Source organism: Nilaparvata lugens, chromosome 5 (assembly GCF_014356525.2).
Source record: "Nilaparvata lugens isolate BPH chromosome 5, ASM1435652v1, whole genome shotgun sequence".
In the NCBI taxonomy this organism is placed as follows: domain Eukaryota; kingdom Metazoa; phylum Arthropoda; class Insecta; order Hemiptera; family Delphacidae; genus Nilaparvata; species Nilaparvata lugens.
This window is the reverse complement of record NC_052508.1, coordinates 15,410,686-15,434,410: the sequence shown is the minus strand read 5'-3', so window position 1 is coordinate 15,434,410 and position 23,725 is coordinate 15,410,686. Positions and strand designations below refer to the sequence as shown.

Sequence of the window (23,725 nt, the reverse complement as noted above, 5' to 3'; positions counted from 1 at the left end):
GCAAACAGTTAGGTATTCACATCCCTCAATCTGTTAATATTGAATACTTGAGATTCGCTGTTGACTTGGCAAAAAAAGTTTGTATTTATGTGGACCACGATTCAGGAGCTAGAGATGCTCTAAGTCGATTACTTAAGTTAGGGTCCCTGTCTCAACGCGATCGTATTATCTTCCCTATGTTAGCCGATTACGAGCGAATAGTAGGCAAGCTAGGCAGAAATCAAGAATCCATCTACGACACAGTAGCTCCCGATAACTTAGCAAAAATCCCAATTCCAGAAAATAATATGGCAGGGAATGATAAAAGACCCTTTGCGAAACCCGAAAGCTATGGGGGTACAAAGAGTGAAGACTTCAACGAGTGGTTGAAAACCTTCAATAGGGCAGCAAAAATAAATAAGTGGGATGAGGATGATAAAATCTTGTATTTACCCCTCTACCTCAAGAAAACAGCATTGGCAATTTTCGACATATTTTCGGATAAAAATGAAAACGCGACATTTCTTGATGCAGTAGGCCACTTAAAAAGTAAACTTGTAGACCCTGTTCATGAAGAGACAACCAGACAAAAACTCGAAAACAGAAACATACACAGAATACACAGCAGATATAATAAAACTTTGTCACATTCTTGAGCCTCAAATGTCAGAGAAAAGAATAGTAGGATATGTTTTGAGAGGCTTAGACGTAGGAGCATTGCAACATGTTGCTTTCATGGACAATGCATCAGTTGAAGATTTAGAGAAAAATCTCGCCAAATATGAAAGATCTCGCTTCCTTCTAGACAAAAAGTTAGGAATGCATAATGCTTCAATCGAACAGCCTGTCCAAAAAATAAATGTAGTAGATACTTTAGAAAAGAAATTGAACGATCTGAGTATTGTGGTGAAAAATTTGAGTAGAAATGTAGGTCAATCACAAAATCCCAATCCTAATAGACAGTTTGGAAATAGGAGCGGAAACTTTTCCCCACACGAAACAAATCAGAACAACTTCCAAAGACAACCTTATTCAAACAATAATAATTACAATGATCGCGACAGAAACACACAATCACATAATCCTAATCCTAATAGACAGTTTGGAAATAGGAGCGGAAACGTCTTCCCACACGAAACAAATCAGAACAATTTCCAAAGACAACCTTATACAAACAATAATTACACACAATCAACATCAGTCAATTACAGGACACCAATCAACCCTAATAGGACTAGATTCTGTACATACTGTAAGAGGAATAATCACTGGAAAGACGATTGTTTTTTCTTATCAAAAAACTCGAATACAGGATCCCGAGCCTAGACGAATCGGATATGAACTTGGGATCCGGATTTGAAAAACAAAGCGCTGAATTTCCATTTGATAATTATTCTCCAAATTCAATTGATAAAGAAGAAATCACATGTAATATAATATCTTCTGTATCAATGAAAGATGAACAATCCAAATCAGTTATACTCAAATGAAAGTGAAAATAATTGCTCTAACGAAATAGAAAGTGAAACCAACTTCAAACAGCTATTGTCTTCCGAAATGCATGCTCAGCACGAACTTGGAATGAATGGATCATTGACTAAAGAGAGAAGAATTCAAGTCCCAGTACTTACTATTAATGGAAAATTCAAAGGAAAAGATGTATCAATTACCATTGACACCGGTACGAACGTAAACATAGTTCAAAAAAATCTTTTAAGTAGCGATGATCTAAAACATTTGAAAAATAGTAGTATTGCTTTATCGGTAGCTAATGGTTCATTAATGCCGATCACAGGAATGATCTCGAGTGAAATTCAAATACATGACAGGAAATTCGAAGTAAATTTAGTAATTTCTGAAGACTTACAGGCCGATATTATTGTTGGAAATTCCTTCTTCTCAAAATATAAAATGAAATTAGATTATGAGAATAACATCATTTCAATGACCGATAATGGTAAAATAGTCGAATTAGACATGGATAAAGAGTGGATTTGTACATTAAATAGATTACACAACGATTCTGAAACAAATATTACAAAAGAAGTCTGCATACCCAATCCCGTAAATTTCGTCAAATGTGCTCTTGAAACAATAATCCCCGCTCAAAAAGACGTGAATGTCAAAGTCAATCTAACACAAAAATTGCTCAAAGTATCCCATTTTACTCCAAATGAATCGTTATTACATAATAAAAAATTGCATGTGCTTTGGAATGAGGATGATTTTGAAACAAACATGAGTGAAATTAGAATTTTGAATCTAGGAAGGCAAGATATAAGATTGTTGCATGAAACTATTATTGGTGAAATTGAAGGAGAAGTTTGTAATTACGACGAATCTGTTTCATTAGTAGACTCTGTTCTATTCGATGGAGGGGGTTGTGAAATAGATATTAATAAAGATCTTACACCAGAGCAAAATTCCAAAGCGAAAAGACTCATCAATAAATACAAACACCTATTTTCAACAAACGAAATTGATTTCGAGGAAGCGAAATTACCCGAATACAAGTTCAAACTTACAGATTACACACCCATTGCTAAGTCACCGTACAGATTACCTATCGCTCAAAGAACAGAAATAGACAGACAAGTAGAGTTATTGATAAAAGCAGGAATAGTTTGTGAAACCCAGAGTCATTATGCTTCTCCCGCATTTTTAGTTACTAAAAAAGACGGTGGATTCAGATTGGTTGTAGACTATAAAATGTTGAACGAGAAAATATTACCGGATAGATATCCCCTTCCCCTTCTTCAAACAATTTTTGATTCTCTTGACAATTCGGATTACTTTTCCACCCTAGATATCAGACAAGCATTTTTCCAACAGCCATTACACGAAGATTGTCGAAAATATGTAGCATTTGCAACTCATAAAGGGCTGTACACGTTCAAAAGACTACCTTTTGGTCTTAGAACATCTCCAAATGCTTTCCAACGAGCAATCAACCAAGTATTCAATGATTATTTGTATAGAGGAGTTTTGATTTACTTGGACGATATCATTAGCTATGGAGAATCATTTGATAAGCAATATCAACAGCTCGAGAAAACCTTGAAAAGATTGCAAGACGTAGGACTAAAATTGAATACATCTAAATGTCACTTCTTCTACCGAAAAATTAAAGTACTTGGACACACTGTCTCAAAGGAAGGGATACAACCCGCTTCCGAAACCTTGGAAGCTATCGAAAAATACCCTATACCCAAAACTGTCAAAGATGTCAGAGCATTTCTTGGTCTTAGTGGATTTTACCGAAAATTCATTCAAAACTACGCTATAATTGCAAGACCCTTAACAAATCTGATATCTAAAAATAACGAGAATAAACCAATCACTTGGGAAGAAGATCAGCAGAACGCATTCTCGGAATTTTAATAATGATAAGGAGGTAGTGGTACACACAGATGCTTCTCGAGTTGGAATAGGGGGCATTATCTCGCAGCCTGATGACAATGGAAAATTACATCCAGTAGCTTTTGTTTCCAGAAAACTGACAAAACATGAAGAAAATTGGGCAGTAGGAGAGATTGAACTTCTATCAATAGTGTATTGTGTAAATTATTTCAGACAATACTTAATTGGCCGATTGTTTACAATCTACACAGATCATGCTAGTTTACAATACTATAAAACTTGGAAAAACCCCAGTATTCGAGTCAGTAAGTTACTTATGAAATTAACGGAGTTCACGTTCGATTTGAAATATAAACCAGGAGCCCAAATGCACGTACCTGATGCCCTGAGTAGATATCCACTAGAGAAGGATATAACTGATCTCACAAAGGACGAAAACTACAATATATTCGAAATAGAAGAAATAGACATAAAGACTTTACAGAAAAATGATGAGAGTATAAGAAAAATATATGATGCAATACGAAACCCTAATCATAGTGATACAGCTACGATTAGAAAGGCGAGAAAATACACGATCGAAAAAGACATTGTCTATCTGAAGAAATTTGATGGGCATACCAATCAATTGAAACTTCTCGTACCCCGATCTCTTATCAATAAAATCCTTGAAACATTCCATGATGATTCCTTAACAGGTGGACATACCGGCATTTATAAAACCCATGAGAAAATATCATCGAAATATTATTGGGAAAATATGTATGAAAACATTGCGAATTATGTAAGATCATGTAAAAATTGCCAAGAGAGAAAAACCCCTACTACGAAGCCTCAAGGTTTCTTATCACCCATCAAGTGTGATAGTAAGCCTTTCTCAAGTATCATGATGGACTACATCGGTCCGTTAGAGAGCTCAATGGGCTATTCATACATTCTAACGATTGTTGACTTAACGACCCGATATATTTTAGCTGAACCTTGTAAACACGCCGACGCAAATAATACCACTAAATGCTTATGGAAATTAATATACCGATTTGGCGTTCCAAAAGAAGTTCGATCCGATAGAGGTACACATTTTGTAAATAAAAAAGTCGATGACCTTATGGTTGAGCTTGGAATCAAACACATATTAGGATCATCAAGTCACCACCAAAGTCAAGGTCTGGCCGAAAGAGCCAACCGGACAATTCAAGAGATGCTAACAGCTTACGTAGCCGATAATAGGAAATTGTGGGTACAAATGCTGCCGAAAGTTTTATTCGCATACAATACTTCGAAACAATGCTCTTTGAAATATACACCTTTTTTCTTATTGCACGGTTTTGAAGCCACTACTCCTTTAGATTTGAAAATCTTTCCCGAAAATGACGACGTCACTTATCATTTAGACGCGAGATTAGCAAATCTTAAAGAAGTGCGAGAACAGATACCATCAATCTTATCAGATGCACAAGAAAAACAGAAATACTATTACGATAGGAATAGAACAGATTGCATTTTTGAACCAGGAGATTTAGTTATGGTCCACGATCCTGATGTAAGACAAGGACAGTCTAGGAAATTAGTCAAAAAATATTCAGGCCCATATGAAGTAGTAAAGAAAGTAACAGATGAAGTCTATGAGATATTTTTTCCGCTACGAGGTACTTATAAAAATGTAGCTTTTCATGTAGATAAATTGAAAAAATATTTCATACGAGATCCCATCAATTAAGTGTTTATTGTTCTATTGTCTAACTGTATTCTTTATTCCAGCACTTTTCTTTATGCTAGCAATTATACCTCGCTCATCCTAAATCTTTGCCTTTCATTAATTTAAAAGACAATTGATGAGAAGAAATCGAGATGAAACATTCATGTAATTTATTTATTTTCCAAATCATTGAAAAACAATATCATGCTTACAACTGAATTTTTAGAGAATTTTGTTTGCGAGATCAGTATTGACTTGTGAAGCGATCAAATCCATTTTCTCACGACTAAATATCGAGATGATTCTCAAATCACAATAGTATGCAGTTTTCAATCAATCAATTAATTGATTGGATTTCTACTTCGATGAAACAATGAAATATAATTGAGCTCTGATAGACAATTTTACTAGACATTCTAACGATGATTCATTATTAAAAGATGTGAATTGTTCTCACGTTTTTGTTTATGAATGAATGCTATTTGAAAATCATCAAATACGATTTATGCTTGAATATTATTTTCTTGACTCGTATGTAATAAAATGTTTCTCTTTTTCAGAAACGGATGATTCTTGATATAATAATTTATTTATTTATAAGATTATTTATGTGAAAACGTATATTTTAATAACAATATTATCTGTATTGATGTTAATGAAATAATCAATTCCAGTAGGTGATTACGATTGGAATATAAGAAATAGCTATTAATTTGACCATTTACATAATCTATTTGTAGGGTTTTTGGGGATTTAACTGGTAATTATTGTTTATAAAATTGATATCTTATACGAACTGTTCATTGATAGATTAATATAGAGTACTAACTGATATAATATTTTTAATATGAATACCATAATACTTTGTTCCTTAGCATTTGTAGAAATATGTTGTACGGTATTGTCTCAAGAAATTTCTCTTTTTCACGGAGCTCTATTTAAAGAAATTCACAATGTAGTATTTTACGAGTCCACAGTTCCAATAACATTCAGTATTCCTAGGTCAAATCCTTTATTTGTTATGAGGAACCTTCTGAGTACTCCTTTAAAAATTGACTCATGTCCTTTCCCTTCCTCATCGGAGTGTGCAGTATTTGATCAGATTCATCGAACGGAGCTGCAACTTCTACAACTACAAGACGGCATTTACATTGGCAGCGATGACGACAACACTCCAGCTGAGAGCGAAAATCGACTACCACGCCGCGAACGCTCTATCGATACGATCGGGGCGGTCCTAAACTGGTGTTGCGGAGTAGCTACCGACGAAGAATTGGGCGCATACGTGAAAACCGAAACCGACATCACTTCTCATCTCAGTAATCTTCAAGACTTCGTTCACGCTGAACATGTCGAATTGATAGACAACACACGCAAGATGAACGGCATGGCAGAGAACGTGAAGAAAGTATTGAACAACATGAAGCATGACCTTATTCTTTGGCAAGAATCATTCACCCAACAGAATAAGTTTCAGAAAGGGAATACTACAACCGATGTACTGAAAACACAACTGAGGACTACTATTTTCATGTATATGATGACTCTATCTAACAACTACAATGAAATCGACATGAGATGCTACAATCAACAACTTTCTCATCACGTCATTTCAAAAGAAGACCTAAACAATCGACTTCAAGAACTCGAAAAGAAAATAAACAAGAGAAACTTCACCATATCAACAAAAGACAACGATAAAATTCGAAACTTGAAACTAACATCCTGCAGAAAATCCGACAACGAACTATTGGTTACCCTCAAAATACCAATAAAGAAGAAAAATTCAACTATTTCATTATTCCACCTGCAATCTATCCCGCTTCATTGGAATGGTCATACCTGCCGTTTGACCTCCCAACATCACCTGATACTTAGAGAAGAAAATAAACTGCAAATCCTGTCAGATGACGAAGAAGACGATTGCCAGTTCAAGCAGAAAGGCCTCTGCTTGATTCCGAGGAAAAAGATGTCGAACTCCGCCACCCAAGCCACTTGTCTCCACCTTCTAACATCAGAAGCAGACGTATCGGAGCTACGAGAAGTCTGCAAATTTGATTGTAAAGCAACTGACAATCAAACCCTAATCACTCGCCTACGAGAAGACACCTTCCTATTCCACAACACCGGCAAAAAGACGACAATTCGCTGTAAAAACTCAACAACTGAGGTCCCAAGCAGCAGTCCAGGAACCCTATCACTCCACATCCCTTGCAACTGCGAACTTCAAGACGACAACGGCGACGTACTGATAAGCACTCTTTATCCTTGCGACTCCCGTTCCCATCCTTCTCCAGCTATTAATAACTTAATTCCTCACATGTGGACAAATTTATCTAAATTGAGCATCCCAATTTTTAAACATGAGACTCTGCCTCAGTACTTAAACCTTTCGGAAATCTTAAATGAAAATTGGCACTTCTCATTCTTGAGCACAACTCATTCTCAGAAGATATTTTCCATCATGTTGAAATGCCAAATAACTTTGATTTGTTAGGGGTGAACAATAAACTGATCATTTATATTATTATTGTCTGGCAAACACTGATAACTGTTATATTCTTGTATTTATGTCTTCAAAATTATATTAAGAAGAAAGCAAATCAACTGAGAGTCCCGAAACGTACTCCAATTGTGGACTACCCACAGGAGCTTTAAGAATATATTGTGTTTTAGTAAAGTAGTATGTAATGAAATCATTAAAATAATGGGTTAGGATATAGGAAACTATGCAAATAATAATTACTTATTCACTATTATTGTATCCATTTACTCTTTTATGCTATCGATTCAAATATTTTCCCAGATTAGAAGATAAACTATTTCAATTATTATTATTATTCTTATTTTCAAGGTCCACAATATTATTTTGCTTACTCGAATACTATTCGGACTTGATGTTTAATTTTTGCATTATGATTCAATTTTATTACTTTCGTAGATTTTGTAGGTTTAATTTTATTCATCAATATAATTGAATTTTTTTTCCATTCAATTCTTATTCAGATATGGATGTATTGAATTGTTGATTTGAGGTTGATTGATGTGTTAAGTTTGATTTTTAGGAATTAGTTCACTATAATGTAATTTATATCACTTGCATTTAGCTTATGAATTGGCACTTACATAGATTTAAGGTATTCATTGAAAGTTATGTTACATATAAATATCCAATTAGAATAATATTGTGAATAATAATAATAATAATTTTAGCTTGCGGTAATTTTGACTTTAATTTTTGAAATATTATTGAAATGTGTAAAAATTAACTTAGAGAGATGCCGTTTTTTCGATAACTTCGGGCCGAAGTTTAGGGGGACCCGGGGATGTAATAGAACTACATAATTTTATTATTTGTCATGAATTTTCACAATGAATAGATAAATTGTTGACGACGGTGAAAATTCATGACAAGTAAAATTATGGAAAAAATGAGAGGCTCTAGTCAGTCGGTTACGAGGACGGGACCTGGAGCTATCTACTGCAGATAATCGGGCCCGGCTCTACCCTTCTTTTCCGAGACACCATTTTCCTGGTTCAGTGAGTTCAGTGAGCTAATATTATCAATTTTATTATTATATATTATTCATCTTTTTTATTGAAGGCAAATCCTGTAATTATTCTATTGTTTGTTTAAAAAGTTTTCTCAATATTATTTTTATTTAAGTTTCCAGTTTCATTTTGAGTTACAATTTGATTAAATCGATTACTTAGTTCTCCAAAATATAACTGTTTTGTTTATTATTTTAAAATATAGTTCCTTTCTCATGAGTTATAGAGTTAGATCAATTTAACCTCTCGCAAGCCAAGCGATTCCCCTATTATAAATTGTTACCATAATGTCTAGGGTTGTTCTCACAACCTTATAATACCATCACAATACCATACATAATATAACCCCAATATTTTCCAAATTTAAATACCCCATTACACCATAATTCAACTTACTTCCTGTACACATCAAGATAATATAAAACTCAAGAAAATTTAAATGCACCGTTACAACTGGATCACAACGACTGGAGGATTTAATATAGAAAACATAATTTCGAACAATATGTGAGCTCACTTACCCAATGTATTTGCACCCCCACTCTAAATGTATCACTACTACAACTGTTCTAGTCCAATGGGTTTCCCATAGTTGAGTAGGTTAATTTCCGAAAAAAAATCAATTTATTTATATTCGTAGTAAATTTCATATATTGTATTTTTTAATAGTATGTACATTTTATAGATTAGATTGTTTGTTTGTATATTAATGGGAATAAATGTATTATTATTATTAAAAATAGAAGCTTCAACCAGCTACCTAACTTGGATATTCTTTCCTTAATTTCTCCACCTCAATGTTAGATTAGATTTATTTATTAATGTGAACCACAATAAACAAGCTACAAGCTCCCGCTTGCATCGGCGCTCAACACATTCCAACGCCGATTTTCGATTGAAGGTACCTTCGCCCTTCGCCGCTCCACTAAGCTTTTACTCAAAACATACCGCTCCAATATGTGGGCCGCCATTCTTTCTTATTGATTTAGTTTCTGTTTGTGTAAACAATTGGTTTTCAATGAGGCTTATTTTGGCATAAAGCTGTAAGCCTCTATATGTTGTAATTTTTCTAAAGATGTAAATAAATAAATACATACATTACATTCAACTCCCTCAAGCTTGAAGTTACCTTCGCCGCTCCACTATGTTTTGGTACTCTGGCATAGGGATGCAAGATTTGTTTTGGGCTGTGCCTGCTGGTTTTCCACCAAATTATTTTAGAAAATGATTGTGTATCAATAAAAGAATATTGACATTGTATGGGATACCTAAAAAACGGAGATTGCAGTTGCTAAGTGAAATCAGTTTCCTTCCAATTCTGTTAGGTTAAGAATGATTCCCCAACACTATTTAGAGCTGGCAAATTTCAATAAGTTGGTAGTACGTTGACTGTACTGGTTGATGACTTGCATGTAACTAGTGCTTTGCACTGGTAAAAATTTGGTATTGTAAAATGCCATCTCCTTAAGTCCAGGAAACATACCAAAATAGAATAATTATTCATTATTTTGTTAAAAATAACGTGGATAATCTTGAGTTGGAAATTTCCAGTAAAAAAATGTCCGTGGGTTTGATATGTCTCGAACTAAGCTACCAAGTCACTTGAAGAAAGCCCTGTTTGGTTAGGCTTTTATGGTTCCGTAAACTTTGAATCACAAATTGAATAAATTTTTTTTAATTATTTGATTAGAATTAATAATATCAATAAAAATAAGCCTATGGATGTCCATCCTTCATAAACTGAGAATATTTATGCTAATTTTATGAAAAGTGGGACATGACACAAGAGATTAAGACACGCTTATCCAGAGCAACAGCTGCCTTCAACAAAATGAACAAAGTTTTCAAGAGCCATGATGTTACAGTTGCAACATAAATTTGACTTTTGAGGTGTTACATCTTCTCTATTTTCCTGTTAGCCCAGTCAATGAAGGTTTTTTCGATCCGAAAAATAAATAAAAGCTGAATCTTTTACCATCGATAGAACCCTCCCAGAGGGTCATTCTCCCAAAAGTCCCAAGAAATCCCCTTGGAGCTTTTCCCCCTAGCCCCCCTCAAAGTTGAAAAATGCTGGTAATCACGGAAAATCAATTATCTCTGTACCCATTGATCGGAAACAATTCTATCATATGCCATTCGATTCGTTACATTATGGACTACAATATTAGTTTTATTCATTTTTTCAATAAAATTAACAGTTTTCTTGATAAAATATAATATATGTAAAGATTTAGGGGTTTTTCGATTTGATTTTTTTGTTTTCTCCGATTAACTTCGAAGCAAGTAATTTTAATGAACAATGTGACGAATAATTATTGTAGCCACATTCATTGGGAATCCATTGATGTATATTGTTATGTATTTGCGATTCAAGTTGACGCTGTGGAAGGGGGACTCCCTTCACCATAGTAAACAGAATAATACTGCTGTCTACATTGCATCTCATTTACACTATGGCGCTCGAAACAATTAATTTTTCTATTGTTTTGACATGCGCTGTATATAGATTTTCACTTTTCAATACTCTAAAAAATATTACAATTTTCTTGATTTAACCATGCTCATGATAAAAATCAGGATTTCGTTGTTTGCTCACAGAATTTATTATATTAATTTAAGGGTGCCTTCTCCATAAGAGTCAGAGGTAACACAATTTGATAACTCTAGTTTCAGATATTGAATTGAGCAACTGAATTTCACAGTTACTATCCACGGTTCAAATCGCACTGTGATTTCCATTTACTTCCAAATGGATTGAATTGCCTCAATCTTCAACGTAACAATTATTGTAAAAAAAAACCAGTGGAATGTAAACGTCATCCAAATAGCATTTGAATTTCAATTTTCAAATCATGAAATTCATAAAAAACTAATTCTTGAGAGAATAGTGATGAATTGCAAACAGTGCAAGTAACATTGATACAAAGCGATACAATGAAAATCAACATCGATTAATTTAATACTGGACTTATCAAACTTATATTACCGTTAATTTATATTATTTATAAAGCTTATAAAATGTAAAACCAACATTTTAAATTTTCTCTACTGGTGCATAACATCGATAGAAAATAAAGAAGAGCCCATTATAAGCACAATATACTTGTGTACTAGAATTTACTTGAACTAACTCATCACTTCAACCCTTCAATGATCACAATGAACTGGAATGGTATAAAAACCATGAAATTGATAATCAGGTACATTTTTCAAATAGCTTCACCCAACTAAATCTGTGAATGTTAAGTTTTAAGAAATCATGATCAATAGATTTAATTTGAATGCTTCAAATAGAAAATGATCTATTCTTTTGGTGCCCTAATCAAAATCAATTTCAATCAACATTAATCGACATAAAGAAAAGCTTCTGCCAACCTTGTGTAATAAATGACAAGATGCGAGTGGAAGTGAAAAATCGATATGTTAACAAAAATAATAGAAGATGATGAATCATCTTTCAAATTAATCTTATACGGTAGGGTACTTTGGTTAAATGTGAAACACTTTCATGATTTTCCTACCTTTCATGCATGCTTACTCTTCCTTAATTTGTATGTTTGCATGGCTTTCATCTTTAGAATCTACTGAATTTTCATATTGGACTGTCTAAATAATGTAGATTCAACTAGTAAGAACAGAAGATAAGCTACTTTACAGAGAGAATAATAGAAAGTTTCAACTCAACAAGCCCAATGTATAAAATTTTTTATGCCTCAGCCGTCATATATATTTGGCTCAACTGAAGGTATATTATCAACCTGGCTTGGAGAATATTAACTGTAGAAAACAGCAAACACTGCACGCTATGATTTTTCAAGAAATTGCCACTGTTAACACTATTGTAATCTATGATTTATCTCAGTTTTTGACATTCATAACTTATGATAAATTTTAGCATAGAATTATGATCATACACACATATTACAAATATGTATTATATTATGGAATAGTATGAATATTTTGTCGGTTGCAAACAATATCTTTGTCTGTCATAGAATGCATGATTTAGCACATAACAACAAAATGATTTTAGAGAATTAAAATGTGAAAAATTAGTTTCATCGCATGTCAAAACAATAGACAAAATTGATTGTTTCGAGCGCCATAGTGTGAATAAGATGCAACTTAGAAAGCAGTAGGCCTACTACTGTATTTTACTGTTTACTATGGTGAAGAGAGTCAGCCACGCCGTACCGCGTCGACTGTTTCCCCTTCCACAGCGTCAAATCGAATCGCAAATAAATAACAATATACATCAATGGATTCGCAATGAATGTGGCTACATTAATTATTTGTTTATTTTTTTTAGATTATTTGCTTCGAGGTTAATCGGAGAAAAAAAATCAAATCGAAAAACTCCTAAATTTTCACATATATATTATTTTATCAAGGAAACTGTTTGATTTATTGAGGAAATAAATACGACTAATATTTTAGTCCTCAATTTAACGAATTGAATGACATATGATAGATTTTTTCCGATTAATGGTTACAGAGATAATTGATTTCCAGTTTGCTGTTTACTATGGCTAAGAGAGTCAGCCGCGCCGTTCCGCGTCGACTGTTTCCCCTTCCACAGCGTCAAATCGAATCGCAAATACATAACAATATACATCAATGGATTTGCAATGAGAGTGGCTATATTAATTATTCGGCTCATTTTCCTTTAAAACTACTTGTTTCGAAGTTAATCGAAGAGAACAAAAAAATCAAATCACAAACCCCCTAAATTTTTACATATATATTATTTTATCAAGAAAACTGTTAATTTTATTGGAAAAATGAATATATCTAATATTGTAGTCCATAATGTAACGAATCGAATGGCATATAATAGAACTGTTTCCGATCAATGGTTACAGAGATAATTGATTTCCCGTGTTTACCTGCATTTTTCATGTTTTAGGGGGCTGGGGCGGAAAGCTCCAAGGGGATTTCTTGGGACTTTTGGGAGAATGACCCTCTGGGAGGGTTCTATCGATGTTGGGAAATTCAGCTTTTATTTAATTTTCGGATCAAAACTGCTTTTTTGGACCTTCATTGACTGGGCTATGTATGGAGCAGAGTCATAGACATTGAACAAGAAAATGATTAAGAAAATTGAAGCTTTTGAATTATGCTTGGAGAATGCTTGAAATATCATGGGCATAGCATGTTACAAATAAATAAGTTCTAAGACGGATGAAGAAATCTAAAGAAATTCTGAACACCATTAAGGGCCGGTTTCCGAGCTCGGGATTCAGCTAAGTTCAAGTCTTTAAACAGCTGGAGTCAGAAAATTGGCTTTCCGAAACGGGGCGTAGTCCTAGTTATATTCAAAGCCACGTTTAAATTAAATTTCGAATAACTAGAAAATTGAACACAAAATGAAATAAAGAGAAAATAGTGTAAAGTTTCAGCTATTTTGAATTATTTAGGAATGTTTCATTTCGCCAAGGAAAAACGTTTCCAATTATAGAAATGAGAAAAAAATATTTTGCTGCAACTATTTACTGCGACTACGCCCAGTTTTGGAAAGCCAATTTCTGACTTCAGCTGTTTATAGTCTAGAACTTACCTAAATCCCGAGCTCGGAAACCGGCCTTTAGATCCGTAAACTTCAATAGGCTACTCAGGACACATAATGAGAAATAAATCCAGATACTCTTTGATGCAGCTCATCATGCTGGGGAAGATAGATGGAAGGAGAGGACCAGGAAGACGAAGGATATCCTGGTTACACAACCTTTGGGAATGGACCGGGAAGACATCTGTTGAACTTTTCCGAATTGCTGTTGATAGAGTCAGACTTGCCCTGCTGGTCGCCAACGTCCGAAACGGATAGTGCACTACAGGAAGCAGAAGATGAAAAATTCCAAGTTAATCAGTTCAGTAGTTCAGACGTAATGATGGACGTGATTCGTGTATTTCCTATCCAGTACATGTGCAAGACGATTCTTCCATTTATTATATTATAGATAATCTAGAATGTGGACGATCGATGAGTGTTTTTGTTACCTTGAAGACTTTCTCCTTGTCGACAGGCAACGGCAGCGACAGGAAGCACATCGGATCGAACTTGACGGACACCGTTTCGCAGTTCGGGCAGATCAGCTTCGACCGCAACAGACCGTGGAACAGGTCCACTATTATCGAATCGTTCCTCTTCAAGTACACATCCCATGTTTCCTTGGCCAACTCCTACAAACAAACCATTTCAAATAAAGTAATTCATCATTAGATCAGTTCAATAAAGAAAGTTCAAACTTTCTCTTCTTCAATGAGCATGCAAAGTTCATTTTATTGAACTACCACGAAAAACGGTTGATCCCACTAATCGTTATACTCTTATTTGGTGCAAATGAATAGTGTAGCTGCCACAATTAACAGCATGCCAGTGATGATGGAATTGAAATATCTGTTTGAAACTAGCCTAGATATGAGCACAAATGAACAAAGAATAAATCATCGATGCAAATCAACAGTCCAACCAACATAAAGAAAAATACACCTATATTGCGGATAATAATCGACTTACCCTCGTAATTCTTCAAAGAATCATTCAATTTTGTGGAATATGTTAGTCGGATTTTTAATGGGCTGCACAATCTTTCATTGCCGAATTAGACAAATGAATTATTGAATTTTAAATGAATTATTGAATGTCTTCGCATATTCAATTGCGGAATTCACGGCTCATTGCGAGCAAGTAAGACTGATTAGATAAATCTAAGACTAGGACTGATTAACAAATCTACATAGCCCTTTTAAAGGTGGTCAACAGATGATTTGATAATAAAAAAGTAAAATAAAATAAAAATGATATTAAAAATGTGGCATCAGTAGAACGAACATTTTGTAAATGTTTAAATGTAAAATTCATTAAAAACTGTAAAAAGCACCTACCGGATCAGGACGACCTTCAGTTTCAATGGTGATGCCTCCTTTATGCTCTTTGGCTCTGTTCAGATCCTCATGGAGATTATCCAAAACAAAGGTGAGAAACTCCTGGGCGTCAAACTCTTGTTGGAACGGGTCGTACTGATTAGTGAACTTTTCGGCATGCATCTATCAACAAACATTTACAATTAATTAGCATTTAGTAATAAAATTATTATTTATTTATTAGCATTTAGTAAGAGTACATATTATCATAGAGAAACAATAGCGTAAGTAGATATCCCATGGTATAGGGCGTTTATGTCGCAACTTTCACTATTATCTCAAGCTGATAGTCCACGTAGCTCTTTCCTGTAAAGCTTTATGACGCTGGTAGTCTCTCATATTGTGCCTTTCATACACTCTTAGCCGGTCAAAACAGTAAAAATCGACAATAACCAACAGTAATCGGCTTGAGATAACAGTAAAAGTTGCGACATAAACGCCCTATACCATGGGATATCTACTTACGCTATTGTTTCTCTATGCTGCTATTTTAGCTGGTTCTTCCAGAGACTACCAGCGTCACACAGCTGCATGGGAAAGAACTACGTTAACTATGGGTTTGAGAAAACAGTAAAAGTTGCGACATAAACGCCTTATACCATGGGATATCTACTTATGCTATCGTTTCTCTATGATATTATGTAAGAAATTTAAACACGTAGTGAGATCGGTCTCGAGCAGAGAGACAGATAATCTAGGTAATCGTTGGAAGTTGAAGATTAGGTAATATTTAATCATTGAACGGTATCTCTACTCTATGGTCTCCAGTCTCAATCCTCAGTCAAAACTGGAGGTAGATCGCTCTCAGGTGTGGACCAAATCATGAGATCAACACAGAAATAGCCCATACCAGAACATAGCGGTTCAGTTGAAGAATTAAGCAGAGCAAAGTTTGCAATTGATGTCCATTATCCTATACTATTAAACGAGCAATTTCTGTTTAGATGTTTATATATTTAGATGTTTATATGTTTGTATTTCACCGGATCTCAAAAACGGCTCTAACGATTCTCACGAAATTCAGAACATAGTAGGTTTATAATATACAAATTTGATTGCACTAAGTCTCATCCCAGGGAAAACTCGCTGAAGGTCATTAAAAGGATAATTATTATTCATCCTTGGAAAAACAGCTGATAATAATTATTATTTCGTCGTCTGTTGATGATAGAAGCTTAGACCAGTTATAGAATAGACACGGCTCATTGTATATTCATACTGAAAGTCGATGAAGCCAACATCTACTGCCATATCGCCAAATCGTGATTTTGTACTACTTTTTTGTAGAGTTTGTTTACATTGTTTTCCATAGCAGATTGTGTCTATTCCAGCGGGAGTTTACCACTTTGATGAATAATAATTTACATCCTTCTGAAATACACAATCTGAAAGTTTTCTATCCGATGATGACGTCACGATTTGGCGATATGGCAGTAGATGTTGGCTTCAGAGGCTAGACTTCCCAGCGTGTCTATTCTACCTATAACTGGTCTAAGGATAGAAGTGAGTGAGGGAGTTCATGTGTGTGGGACTGTGTCAAAATTATGACTCATCTGTTGAACTTTTTTAATGATTCAATCAAATACTTAGTGCCGGTTGCAAAAAAGCCGGGTTATTTTCAATCCTGATTAATTCCAGTAGATCCATCTTTTTGAAATGGTCTTCTCTGATTTTGTTCACGTGAAATTAATTAGGATTAAAATTCAACCGCTTTTGTGCAACCGGGCCTTTGTGAGGGAAATTTTTGCATTCCTCTGGGAATTAATCTCAATTTACTGTGATTAAATAGAACATTTCTGTATGATCTATGAAAGTTATTATAATTTCTTCTTTTGTAATAAATTTTTTATGCTTTTGTACTCCAGAGCGAAGCTCGGTCTCCGATATTGTATTGAGTGAACAGTGAAGCAGTATACCATGCCCACTGAAACAATAATACTGAGACTCTGCGCTAAGGAATCGAAACATACAATACCTACCCTGAAATCTCTAGCTAGAAGATATTTGTGTTCGCCACTCCACATATTCTTCAACAATACGCCGAACGTTCGTGCCATCTCTCCTTTGGTGCCTCGCGGATTTGTCAGATTCAGTTCCCGCATGTAACGATCATCGAGGAAGTAGTCAGCTAGAGGCGGACAATGAGCCAAGCACTGTACCACACAATTCATGAAGCAGATTCGGTTCGGATTGACTAGACCACACAGCCCTGAGCCTCGCTTGAATGCCTCGTTTGAATTATGTTGTCTGGAAAACACAAAAATGGTTAAACTGTGATGAAAGCAGTTTTATATGAACCAAGTTGACTGTAGAGTTGATGGATTAGGGGCTCATAATACGGTTAGACATATATGATTGTATAACTGGTCAAATCTTTGATGATTTGATGGTCTAATAGGTCATATCTTTGATCAGATATTCACTTTCTCGGTAAGGGCTACTCGTATTTATATAAAAATAAAAGAACAAAGTAACATTTTTTAACTTTTATTTCATGTAATATTTGATATTATCTTTGATCAGATATAAGATCATATTCATCAATGTGAAATGAGGCCCTTAGTCGCTCTAGATAGTATTTCAAGGGATCTTGGTTTTTATTTAAGAATGATAGCTTGATGAAAACATTCAATGTTTTAAAATAAAATAAGTTATGCAATTAATTTATTTATTATTTTACAAAGGCGACTTCCTAGAAATATTTCAAGCCTAGGTGATGATGATGGTATGAATGATAATACATTGAAGGTAGAGTTATGAATGAATAAAAAATATAGGTTATGCTATCCACTTGAATTGATTTGAGTCCATTTTTCAGTCTAGAAATTAATCAACTAGAAATTTTGAATTTGATTTGATTAAAAACCGAATATAATGTAAAAAAACAGTTTAAGTTAAATAAAGTTAATACTTTATTATTATGAATTCAAACAAATTGGTAAGAAAGTAGGCCAATTTTCTTAGGAATATAACTCAAGTATAACTCTTATAAATTGATAAAACAATATATTTTTTGCAATTTTTGACTTTAAAAACTTGATTCAATAAAAATTTGATTTAATTTTTGGTGTATGCACACAGAGAGTGGACAGGTGTTCCAAGTTCCAGCAGCCTCGAGTATAGAAACATACTATACTCACTTTATACTTGAATTCTTTGTCATTGGCTGGGAAAACCAGATAGACTTAGTCAAGGAATCTTGGAATACCTCCCCTTAGATTCTGCTATGGCAGTGGATCTCTATGGCAGAGGAATGAAGGCTTATCCTTCAGCTCTGTCAGTAACAGATGGGCCGTTCCGACAGTAAGTTGCTCCGTTATCTTGCATTGGAAATGTTTTTCTTAGCATCCTTTACAAACTTGGGGAGATGATTGCTGCTATGTGGAAACTTTTCCGAGTCCCAGTCAATCTGCCACGGGGTATATCTAAATTCTCTGCACCTCGAGTTTGGTGGACATGCACATTGCTTCTTTTCATTATACATTTCCATAGATATAGGGGTATAGAAGGGTGAGGGAATAGTTATGGATATAGGCTATAAATGGATATCCATATCTAAATCCTCCTAAGACAGCTTCGACTGCTAATCGCTCTCTGAGTGTCCACAACCTATATAAGAGCTTGTTATAGCAAATAATTTCATATTTATTGAAAATATATTAATAAGATGAGATACTTCCTTGGATAAAGTTCATTCTAAAGAAACTTACCTATTCTCACGACTCCACGAATAGTTGGAGTTGCCAGCTCGCGAGCTGCACGCGATTCTTGTATTTTCATTAGTGTGGTCATTATCAGTGTTTCCTAACCTATTGTAGAACTCTTCTCGGTTATGAGTATTGAAAGCCCCACCAGCTGCACCATTTTCATCTTGTGCAACAGAAGCCTTTGTCTCTTTATCCAGTAATTTATGACTGGAAATTGACATTGCATAGATCAATAGTTCGTCGACATAAAATCCAGTATTTTATGCTTTTACCTAGAAAAAAGAAATTATAACATCAATCATTTGTGATTAGTAGGTAACCCATGCTCTGCTAGGGTGTAATTAAAAACTTGACAAACTGAAAAATGACCTAGGTACTGAAAGAGTTTAAAATAGGTCTATAACCATCCTTGGTAAATTAAGAATCTATATGCAAAATTTCAAGTTGATCAGTCCAGTAGTTCAGCTGTGATAATGCTTCATTCATAAATTTCCTATCCCGTAAGTACGTAAGCCAATTCTTTCATTTATTATATTATAGAGTACCTATCATAATCAAACAATAATTTTTTTCCAACCTCTCACTCTAGTTTAATTGTAAAAAATACAAACTTAATATCGTACAAAATTATTTTCAACTGAATATTTTAAACTAATTATTTTCAACTGTAAGTTGGATCCAATAATGTTGTTGGATAGAATTAAACTACATTATCATTGCTTCAATAAAGATGAACTTAATGTATTACAGTATGTTATTACCACCGTAATTATCAGCACGACCTACTACTTTGCAAAGACAAGTAGCCTAGTGAACTTTATAAGGTTGAAAATTACAACTTTGTAATTTACAACTTTGGTCTCATGAAGAGTTAAAACAAGGAGAGAATTGAGGAATTAAATTAAGTGACTGGAATTAGTACTGAATTAAAAAACAGTATGCCCATGTATTAAGTTTATAATAATTTTACTTACTACTGTAGGCTACATTGAAGAATTAAAAAAAACATAGTAGAAATAATACTGTAGGCTACACCTTTTATAAACGTTTAGTGGATGCTACAAAATTATATAAACAGTCAGGACTGGTTGCTTACAACAATAATGTGTGATATCGATTCCTTCTATCTTTTATTGGTAATAAACTTTTAAAATGCTCATCGATAATAAAAATACAAGTAAAAATGTAAATCTCATGAAAATTAACTAGTATGAAAAAATTCTAGTAATAAAAAAGATGACACAACAAATTATACACTTATACACACACTTATCACAATTAGAAACAATTTGAATACCGTTACAAACAAAAAATGCTCTAGGATAGCAACTAAGGTTAGGTTCGAGATGGACTTATGCACTTATGATTTCATTTTGGTCTCAAGAAGAGAGTTAAAACAAGGAGAGAATTGAGGAATTAAATTAAGTGACTGGAATTAGTACTGAATTAAAAAACAGTATGCTATTGTATCCTAATTCTAATAAGATTTGAGAGAAAAATATTACAATGCGAAAAAGTTTGGTTATGTATGTTTACAGTACTTTACTTGATTATAAGTTGAAAATAGAATGAACCTACAATCAGGTTGAAGAAGTAGACAGCTAATAAGGATAATAAAGATTATTTTTCAGAAGAAGACTAGGATAGAACTGTGATTTGTAATTCTAAATAAAACAAAACAGTTGTCTGCAGTTACTAAGAAACACAACAGATTGATCAATTATTCGATTTAAAAAACTTGATGATTTATAATATAACCTCGACCCTCGACTGTGCCTCGAATAATCAGCAGAATATCAGAAGTATCGATACTCATTGGCCAATATATCGATTTTTACATTTGATATATCGATAGTAGTTCACAGATTTTAGGTTAGCACTTACTTATGCACTTTCACATAGAAACACGACCGTATAGTCCAGGCAATGAATGCCCAAAAAAGGGAATAGAGGGAAAAGTTTGGAAGACAATTTTTGACCCCGCAGTTCAGTTTAGGGTAGTGAGGAGGTAAACATATCAAAAGTTCAAGGTACCATTTTTTGGTTTCTCGCATATAATTCGAAAATTAAGCATTTTACAGACATGACTATCCTATAAGAAATTAAAGCTTACATAATTTCCTACAATATTGATATAACAAGTTTTTCTATCTCTTCAACTTTTTGCGATATCCGCTCTAAAAGATGTGACTTTTTTGGAAAAACACTTTTTTCTTAATTTTTTGCTCTTATAACTTTTTGAATATTGATGGGAAAAATCCATGCTGATCATGAGCTTCTAAAGCATCAAATTCTCTTCAATTTGAAGTATAATTTCAAAAGTTTACGCACATCCTCACGACTGTTGCAGTAGCTACAGTGTTGAGTGTGAGATCTTCAGTTAAGCAAAAATAGACCAATTGACAAAGGAATTTGGAGAGAATGTTTTGAACATAATTTTTGAATTTGGAGCTTTGTTGGGACCAGTTAGGGGGTGAACATATCAAAATTCCCCATCTCTACTCCTTGTGCTAAAGGGATGAGGGTGGATTAAAAGTTATTGCATTTTCCAATATTTTGCTTACACACTCATATCTTGAGAAAAATGCGTTCAACCGAAATAACTAACTATTCAGAAATGAAGCTTGATAAATTCTCTACAATTTTGTTCTGTGGTGATTTGTGATATCTCCAACAGTTTTCGAGATATACGCTCTTAAAAGTGTTAAATTGTTTAAAGAACAGCTTTTAATCCTATTTTTTATGTTTCAGGGCCTACAACTCTCCAACAATGCATTGTAAAAATGAATGCTCACCGTAGATTTGTAGAGCTTTGTTTTCTCTTCAATTTGATGTATTATTTCACTACTTAATGTTTTCCTTCTATTGTTATAGCAGATTCAATATGGGGGTGAAATTTTCAACTCTGCAACAAGTGTCAACTTAGCAGTTCCACACCTTCTATAGACGGACTAGAGATGCGTATTTTGGCTATGTTTACCTCCCAACTAGTCTCCATTCAGCTAAAGAGTCAAAAATTGTGTACCAGACTCAAATTTCATTGTCAAGTGATCAATTGTTACAAAATCAAAATTTCACCCTCACATTGAATCTGCTATAACAATAGAAGGAAAACATTAAGTAGTGAAATAATACATCAAATTGAAGAGAAAACAATTAAAGCTCTACAAATCTACGGTGAGCATTCATTTTTACGATGCATTTTGTTGGAGAGTTGTAGGCCCTGAAACATCGAAAAATAGGATTAAAAGCTGTTATTTTAACAATTTTGCACTTTCAAGAGCGTATATCTCGAAAACTGTTGGAGATATCACAAATCACCACGAAACAAAAATATTGTAGAGAATTTATTAAGCTTTATTTCTGAATAGTTAGTCATGTCGGTTGAACGCATTTTTCTCAAGATATGAGCGTGTAAGCAAAACATTGGAAAATTCAACTTTTAAACCACCCTCATCCCTTTAGCACAAATTCAAATTCAAATTCAAATTCTTTCTTTATTCAAAAAAAAAAAATAATAATAATTATACAATCAAATGCATTCCAAAAATCAAATACAATATTGTTTCCTAATTTCTAATATGTGTTCCCTATAGGCTACCCTGTGTGGGGACACTTGAATATATATAATAAAATATTTATATTCAAATTTAAATATTATATCATGAAGAACATAATAATTGAATATGGTATTATATTGAAATAAATCAATATGTCAATATTTATAATCATTCTTGCACACATTCATACGCACACACATTCACATAATGCGCACACATTCATACGCACACACATTCACACATGCGCACAAACACACACACAAACACACACACAAACACACACACACACACACACACACACCACACACACACACACACACACACACACACACACACACACACACTTACACAAAACTTAAAACTATGTACGGAGTGGTTGCTGTTTTTTTTTCATATTTAGTTCAATTTTATTCATAGTTAACGTTTCGTTTTTTTCAAAGTGCTGATGTAATTATACCATAAATGAATGCGTTTTGAAGAAAGATACAGTGATTGAAATTTGATACTGTCTTACTGTTTACGCATACCGGACGGGATTTGTGAGTTCAATGATCTTTGATTGTTGCAGTGTTCATGTCGTGTAATGTGTAAATTATACTAAATTTAGACCTATATTAATTAAGTAAAAAAATCATTCGGGTTGTCTAGTTGTAAAATGAATTTCTTGATTTCTTTTCTAAATAACTGACGTGACGTTATTTTCCTTGTTGTTACTGGAAGTGAATTGAATATTTTTATAGCTATGTATTTGAAGTGTCGTCTGGAATGTTCTAATCTTGGTTTTGGGAGGTTAATGTCCTGTGAATTCCTGAGGTTTATTCTTTCTCTCATCTGTTGAATATCGAAATTATTTTCAGCTAAATCCAGCAATGCTTTGAATAGAAAAGAATGTCTCACTGATAATATTGACAGTTCTCTGAAGAGCATCATTGAACTATATTGTT

General features: G+C 33.9%; 1 protein-coding gene and 1 long non-coding RNA gene across 4 annotated transcripts in view; both read right to left on the bottom strand.

Moving 5' to 3' along the window:
• LOC111048158 (ubiquitin carboxyl-terminal hydrolase 4) overlaps positions 1-21,002 on the bottom strand; it is a 33,635-nt gene extending 12,633 nt beyond the window's left edge. The window contains exons 1-5 of one of the 3 annotated variants that reach the window (XM_039427745.1): positions 20,800-21,002; positions 19,225-19,493; positions 17,494-17,761; positions 15,476-15,637; positions 14,588-14,770 (exon numbers count right to left, since the gene is read on the bottom strand). In XM_039427745.1, the coding sequence (XP_039283679.1) occupies positions 14,588-14,770; positions 15,476-15,637; positions 17,494-17,761; positions 19,225-19,442 (831 nt within the window). In that variant the 5' untranslated portion in view covers positions 19,443-19,493; positions 20,800-21,002. Of the gene's footprint in view, positions 1-14,587; positions 14,771-15,475; positions 15,638-17,493; positions 17,762-19,224; positions 19,494-20,195; positions 20,288-20,799 lie in introns of those variants that run through there. The other 2 variants (XM_022334022.2, XM_039427744.1) reach the window with 2 other exon arrangements.
• On the bottom strand, positions 7,232-11,805 carry LOC120351249. The gene is made up of 3 exons (XR_005571254.1): positions 11,795-11,805; positions 9,056-9,057; positions 7,232-7,459 (listed from the first exon to the last, which is right to left on the bottom strand). It is a non-coding gene; the product is annotated as an uncharacterized LOC120351249 (long non-coding RNA).
• Positions 21,003-23,725: the final 2,723 nt, after the last annotated feature.